Genomic DNA, 7834 nt, shown 5'->3' with positions numbered 1-7834 from the left:
TGAGGAGAGACCTCATCGCTCTCTACAACTCCCTGACAGGAGGTTGTGGCGAGGTGGGGGTCGGTCTCTTCTCCCAAGTAACAAGCGACAGGACGAGAGGAAACGGCCTCAAGTTGTGCCAGGGGAGGTTTAGGTTGGATATTAGGAAAAATTTCTTCATGGAAAGGGTTGTCAAGCATTGGAACAGGCTGCCCAGGGAAGTGGTTGAGTCGCCATCCCTGGAGGTATTTAAAAACCGTGTAGATGTGGCGCTTAGGGACATGGTTTAGTGGTGGACTTGGCAGTGCTATGTTTGCGGTTGGACTCAATCTGAAAGATCTTTTCCAACCTAAACGATTCTATGATTCTGTAATTCTAAAAAAGCATAAAACCACCATGGTAACCGGTGGTCCAGACTAATGTGAAATGACATAAAATAAAGCATAACTGTAACCGAGGCAGTGATAGATTGTTCATTTGTATTATAAATATAAGCAACATTCATTTACGAGTGGGTTCTAACCTCTTCCTGCTAGCTGATATAATTTCAGGGTGATGTCCCTGATACATTTTAATGAATTGATGTCTTGAAGCATTTTTTCCACAGCGATACTTACTGTCCTGTTTTTTTAATTGAGTGCTAAGTGCTTGGTGCTGATAAAAAGCAATTCTTATATTTGAATCTGTACTGTGAAGGCTTGTAGTCTTAAATTTTGTTACCTAATTGAAATACGCATTTTGGCTAGGACTTTTTATACAGAAAGTCCTGGTTGTCTTGCTCATAGGGACAATTTGAGAAATTGGCTCTGTATGGTTCTGCATTCTCCCACTATCACCATGTTTTCGACAGAAAAAACTGAATTTCTGGCTTGAGTGATTTAAAAAGATTTTTAAAAGATCATTAAAAAATAATTTCTATTGATAAACCAATTTGAACAATTTGTTTTCACTTCTTATATGTGGGAAGAAACACAAAGAACATAAACACTATCTTTTCCATGGAATTATATCTTCAGGAATGTCAGTGTTGGTAATAGACTGGCTTAGTTTGATAAATGCAATAGGAAATTTGATGCAGCTTCTGTTCAGTAGTATTACTAAAAGAAAACAAAGGCAGTTTTGGAAAATATCAGTCTGTCTTGCAGTTATTCTTGACGAAGCATCTGTACTCCATTACCTAAAAGATGCAGACAAAAAAGTCAATAAATACATAGAGCTAGCTGCCGTGAAGGCAATGTTTCTGTATTATCTATCCGGTAACGGTAGACTAGGTCTATTAAATTTGCTGTGATACGTGCTAATTTCAGAAGTAGTTAGGAGAACTCTGCTATGCAGAATGTTCGATTGTTTTTATTGAACATTTAGGGGTTACTCTTTCTGCCAAGGTAATGAAAAGCAAAACTCTAAGGGTGTGGGTCTTTTCCCATTTAAATCAAAATTAAAATGCAACGTATTGCCTGGTTTATAACTCTTTGGTTCGCTTTTTCTGCAGGGATGTGGGAAGCAAAAGGTTTGAGGGGAAAGAAGACTTCACTGTGAAGTTTTAAGTGTGCAAAGGTAAATCACAATGATTGTATCTTCTCTTACAGTGTTTAAGGAGCTGCTCTGCAGGATAGGACAAGAGAAGAATGGAATTCCACATATTCCAAAAATTGCAGAAAAGAAAAACAACCGTTATTCCATCCCAGATATGCCTGGAGATGTGGAGCAGATGTTTCCCCGTGAAAAAGGAAACAAGAAAATGAAAGCAAACACTGTATCTGGTGGGAGAAACAGAATCAGGAAAATTTTAGACAAGACCCGATTCAGCATCTTGCCTCCAAAACTGTTCAGGTTTGTCAGACTCTTCTGGTCAAAAAGTAATTGTTCCTTATTAAGTTGTGATATTTTAGTTGCTTGGTATCTTCAGTCATTATGCCCGTGTTGCTTACGTTTTTTTAAAAAATGCAGCAAATCTGACCCATAAATGCAGAACAAGACCAAAATACCTTTTCTCTCTCAGTGAACACTTTCAAATACGCTTTTCCTCTGTCCTTGTTTTGAAAGCCTGTCTACAACGTGTAATTAAAACATCTGGGTGCCATTATTTTTCTTAATTTCATTCATCCCAAGATGAATATAAGGAGCTTAACGCACAAAATTGAAACAAAATTGTTTTGCAGTGATGGTAGTGTGAGCCAGTCACAGGACGACAGCATCGTTGGGACTCGGCAGTGCAGACACAGCCTGGCCATCATGCCTATTCCAGGAACGCTGTCATCCAGTAGCCCGGACCTGTTGCAGCCTACAACTAGCATTCTGGATTTCTCTAATCCTTCAGGTAAAACAGCAGCATTAGCTTGATTTACAGGATGATTAGAAGGCAGCTGGTTCAGGGGGAAAATTACATCTTTCACCAGCATCAAACATGCCGAGTGCAGTTACCTGTTTATCTTGCGGCCCTAACAGGTCCAAACTGGAGATTCGCTGAAAATCCAAACTGCCTGAACCTCTCTTACCTGCTTTCTTTGTAATGTGACACTTAGCTTGTTTTTACAAAGAAATGTATTTTGACACCTCTGAGAGTCTTTGATCTGCTGGAGTTTACCAGAGCTCTGGTGGAAGCAGGTTGTTCTCGTCTGCACCTTCTCTTTTGTCATCTCTTCCCAATACCAGTACTCCTGGTGATTTGACTTGTCCATCCACCATCTTTGAGTCTATATTTCAAGCAGTATTGTGGATAGAATAGGACTGCCATGGTACCAGCATAGTGATATTAATGTTTAATGTTTTACAAACATTACGTATATTCAACTGTATGTCTGAAAAACAGCAAAATGTTTTGAGATGTGTAGCCTATGCTTTCATTGCTGTTACTGTAGGAATACAGTTTATGGGGTGGCTGCAGGAGGCATTTGTTGTTAAATGCAGCTGCCTGTAAACATGTCAAGTCAGAATCTTGTTTCCCTTTTTCAAGTGTAAGTTCTGTGCATAATTACATATTCTGTAAAGTGCCTCGTGGCTATGACTTCCTTATGTTTATGTAAACTTGCACATTTCCCCTTTGAAAGGGGTGTACACAGATACATCCTATCAAGTGCATAAATATCCACAGCAAATAAGTTCCCTTTTTGCTGCAAATCCAGGTTCTTGCTGTCTGCATGAGAGCTACGCACATGTTCTCTAAGAATCTTCATTTAATATTACACAAGTTACTGCATAATATGAAATGTTGATAACTAGTCCTTCTTACCTTAAGTTTACTGTAACAAATATACTGTCATTTTTGAATGGCAGAGAAAACCAAAATATTTCTGACAGTGTACTACATACACTTGAAAAGTTTTGTAAACATCTTGATTTGGTGTTGACACAGTTTTTTTTCTTTTTTTCCTGCCCGCAGCTGTTGGGTTTTACTGTAAGTATCCTGATGTATAGCATCCTGTAGACGTTAATATTGCATGGCTTGCCTGTTAAACTTAACACTTTCATATGTTGCATTGACATAGTTATTACTGTTAGGGCGTTAGATAGTCCTGTGCCCCGTAATCTTCCCTTAAAACAAATCCATAGGTTCCCTTTACGGGCACAGTGCTGTACTGAGGCTGAGACCTGCGTTTTATTCCCATTTCTGCCACCGACACACTGGCAGGTTACTTCATTCCTTTAAAGCAAGGTCACAGAGAGGCGAAGTTGCTTACATCCCTTTTACAGAAACTGAAGTTTTAGGTGATAACGTAGTTTGAGATTTAGTTTGTTCTTCTGTTGGACTCCGAATAACTAAGATTATGTGCATGCAAACTTGAAACGTGTTTTGTATTGTCAACACAAGCTGAACATGCATAAGAAAATTATTTTTATTAATGTTTACCTGCTTAAAAGCAAAGACCATGAAGACAGACATGTGCTTGTAATATGTTTCCCTCACCTGTCACAAGTTACACTAAGTTTTGGTTGCATGGTGATTCTTCCCCACCCCCCCAATTACATTTCAGTTTTTGGTTTTATACCTTGAGTGTGTTCTGATTTTTTTTGTTTGTTTGTTTTTGTTTGTTTTTGTTTAAGGTATGTTGATACCAAGGTGTACATGTTTGCCTCTTCTGTTGATTTATTATGATTTTATGAGTTCAGGCATTTCCCAAATTATTCAATGTGTCATTTTCACCACTTTCACTCTGAAATAAGTACATAATATTTATTTTTCACTTTTATTGCCCCCATTCATGTATGCTTGGAGCTTTTAAAATTCAACTAGTCCCCAACTATTAATGAGACTATTCTGGTAATGTGACAGTCATAATGATGAAACTGTTAGTAGAATTAGTTTTCAATCAGGTTTTTTTTAAGACCCTGTTTCCTCTCATCTTCCAGTGGGACTTTTTTTACAGCTGATGTTGAGGCTTTCTTTTTTCCAATGGGTAGAAACTTTTGATGCTGAATCATAAAATACCTGCTTCTTTTTGTCCTGAAATTCCTGCTACTTGCCCCCATAACACCATTAAGTCCTGATGCAAGGTCACTGCCCCATTAATAGAGATCTTCATTTCTTCCTTAAGCGGTGGATTTTGACAGAAAAAAATTAATGTATAGGCAATGGGGTAAGCAGCATGTAAAACTCGGTGCTCAGAGAGCTGCTGCTGGGAGGACCTCGATGCACAGCCCAGCAGGAGGATTCCCCTGGCAGAAGCGTTGATTCCCCTTGGGCAGAGGGACGCCTGGTCATTACCTCCCCGCGGCACTCGCTGCCCTGCCCGGCGATCCAGGGGCTCCCCTCAGGTGGCAGGTCGCATACCTCAACCCACGGATTTGGCATTTATCGCTGAGGTTATTAAAGGCTGGTCAAATAACAGTGAGAGAAGCAAAGGGCTGCTTTGGAGGCTGTTGCTGTAATAACAGCCCTTAACTTCTCTCGCTGGGAATCTCTGATGCAGGAGTTAATGGCACATCTGCCTACGACATGGTTTTTGAATAGTTGAAGGCTCTGAAGATGTGGCTGAGGGCTCAGCGAGAGCCTCCCACCTTCTCAGGTCTGCAGAAAACCTGTGAAGTTTTAGTCTTCAGAGTTTAGGGAGGGGAGAAACTGTGCTTCCCTGAGTTTTAAATTAGTGTGCACTCTGACTCTTGACTCTTTTTTTCCAATCAGTTTTATTTTGAAAATCAAGCCTTCTGTAATAACTAATGGAGCAAATTATTTCCAATCATCAAGCTGTACATTAAGCGTGTTTCTTCAGATATTTATTTCCTGCTGTAGGCTGCCTCAGATAAAACTGTTCTCTAATGCATTTATAATACATAAAATGTGCTATAAATAAGTACACTAACCAAAGAATTGACTGCTGGCAGCAGCTTAGTTCCTTCAGGGTGAGAGACGGAGTGTAAAAGCTTGCAGCTAGTAATGGGAGCAACCAAATCTGCCTTCCTCTTCACGTCCTCCCGCCCGCAGCCCATCCACGCGTGCTCGATGGCTTCCCATCCCTGGGAAGGGTGCCCTGGCACGCACATTGATTCTGGCTCTCGCAAAGACAAAAGAGCCAAAGGAGGAATGATGCTGCCAAAGTTTTTGAGACACGCTGAGAAGGACAGTGTACAGCTTAGTAATATATCTAGATGTCTTGTACTTTGATTGTGGTCATGGGATGATAAAGTAATTGAGTTGTAGAAATGCAGGGAGGAGAAAAGTCCTCTTTTTTTTTTTCTTCCTCTCGAAGTTGAAGGAAATGACTGATTATTTTAATGAATATTCATGAAGTCCAGCATGGCTTTTTTTCTTGCTAGCTGCTTTTTGTTTTCTGGCTATCAAATGAGACAGTAAATGACCTCGTGTCTTTTCAAGGGACAAGTAACTTCATACATTAAAGGTGTTATTGTGTTATTTTAGACATTCCGGATCAGGTAATAAGAGTTTTCAAAGCAGATCAGCAGAGCTGTTACATTATCATCAGCAAAGACACTACAGCAAAAGAGGTTGTGAGTCACGCCGTCCACGAATTCAACTTGACGGGAGCCCCAGAGACCTACTCCCTCTGCGAAGTGTCTGTCAGCCCCGAGGGAGTCATCAAACAACGGAGACTCCCAGATCAGTTCTCAAAATTGGCCGACAGGATTCAACTCAATGGACGGTAAATGGGCCCTTGTTGTGATTTTGGTTTGGATTTATTTGCCTTTTAGGATTGAAACAGCCGAAAGAAACATTGGAGAGGGATGTTTTAATTAAAATAGACAGGTGTCTATTAGAAGAACAAGCAAGTAAATGTCAGTAACTTACACTTCCCTCTCCTCTTTTTCTTCCTGGTTTCACCTTCCTCTTCTGCACCCAAAGAACCCCTCCCCAAATGTAGAGCAAGCTTGCTTGATGACAACTAAATTTAGCAGATTAGGATAACATATATAGTGGCTTATACTTAAAAGAGTTATATTTGTTCTGACACTTTCCACACGTACTTCAGGATTAAAGCAAACAATTAATTTCTTTCTCAGTGATGTCATGTTGCAATGAACTGATACTAACCTGAGATAAATTCTTCCATTTTTATATAAACCGTTATGAATGTTTCTGAAATGTTAAGTGCTTCAGTTTTATCTGATGACCTGATCCATACCAGAAGAAAGTTTATTAAGTAAAAAATTCTTCAGTCTTCTTTGCTAGGCAACAGAGGGAATTTATGAGGAATAAACTTTTGTATATCTGAAAATGATCTGCTTGGGACCATGGAAATGAATTTTCCAGATACATTTTCATTTCCTGAATACTATGTGCTTCATGTAAATATTAATATGCCACACTAAATTTATGTAAAAAACCACATTAAATTTGTCTAAGAAATGGAGAAATACATCAACAAGAGATTTCTCAGGACTAATGTGTATTTAAAATGTTATTTCACTGCTGAATTTACAAATGGAAAAGTAACTGACCTTTTTCTGAAGGTGAAAACTACAGCATATTATGGAGTACAGTATAGAAAATATTAGCAAAGAGGTAGATTAAAACAGCTTTTGAAATGTTTTTTTTACTTCAGTAATGATGGTATTTTATACCAGCTAAAGCACAAGATTATGCTGTCCCTTCTTGCCTCTGTCTTTGCCTCTTACACTGGGTTGTCAGCAGTAACGCAGAAATACTCTCACGTAAACACCCCTGCGCTGCCAGTAATGTCCACGTTGTATGGTGTAGGTCAGTGTCTTTGTGTTCACAAATCCTTTGAAGAGCATCTCTAATGTTTTTATTGTAACTCAATTATTCTGTAGGTACTATCTAAAAAACAATATGGAGACAGAGACCTTATGCTCAGATGAGGATGCTCAAGAGCTACTGAGGGAAAGCCAAATTTCCCTCCTACAGCTGAGCACTATCGAGGTCGCCACTCAGCTTTCCATGAGAGACTTTGAATTATTTCGCAATATTGAGCCTACAGAATACATCGATGACCTTTACAAGCTGGACTCCAAAACAGGAAATGCTCACCTGAAACAGTTTGAAGATGTCATAAATCAAGAGACGTTCTGGGTTGCCATGGAAATTTTAGCAGAGCCCAACCAACTCAAAAGAATGAAGATTATTAAGCATTTCATTAAAATTGCCCTCCACTGTCGAGAATGCAAGAACTTCAATTCCATGTTCGCGGTTATAAGGTAAAATACTTCCCATTTGTCAGATCTGATTTGTGCTGTCAAAGGCAATTCTGTTAGTCTAAACGGAAAGAAAAGAAATAGGTGTATCCTGAACAGATTACTGGCGGTGCCGGGTGGTTTTAAGGGAATTACCAAGCTTTTCAAAAGCCAGACTGTGGAAAGAGATGTATTGCACTGCAGTCCTTTCCTTCCTCAGCCTCAGAAGTTCAGTCTTACTGCAGTGGTTGATGTGACTGTCTCTTTA

The 7834-nt window shown here is 39.4% G+C and overlaps 1 protein-coding gene across 1 annotated transcript in view; it reads left to right on the top strand.

Annotated features, from left to right (window-relative positions):
• The window catches only part of RAPGEF6 (Rap guanine nucleotide exchange factor (GEF) 6), a 137430-nt gene that overhangs the window by 98290 nt on the left and 31306 nt on the right, over nt 1-7834 (top strand). Inside the window, exons 16-20 of the mRNA XM_009322723.1 lie at nt 1569-1812; nt 2142-2299; nt 3362-3376; nt 5837-6077; nt 7207-7590. Coding sequence (XP_009320998.1) covers nt 1569-1812; nt 2142-2299; nt 3362-3376; nt 5837-6077; nt 7207-7590 — 1042 coding nt within the window. The remainder of the gene's footprint in view (nt 1-1568; nt 1813-2141; nt 2300-3361; nt 3377-5836; nt 6078-7206; nt 7591-7834) is intronic.

This window comes from Pygoscelis adeliae, unplaced genomic scaffold (genome assembly GCF_000699105.1).
Source record: "Pygoscelis adeliae isolate BGI_AS28 unplaced genomic scaffold, ASM69910v1 Scaffold34, whole genome shotgun sequence".
In the NCBI taxonomy this organism is placed as follows: domain Eukaryota; kingdom Metazoa; phylum Chordata; class Aves; order Sphenisciformes; family Spheniscidae; genus Pygoscelis; species Pygoscelis adeliae.
Note: the sequence above shows the minus strand (reverse complement) of the source record. Positions and strands in the feature narration are given on the sequence as shown.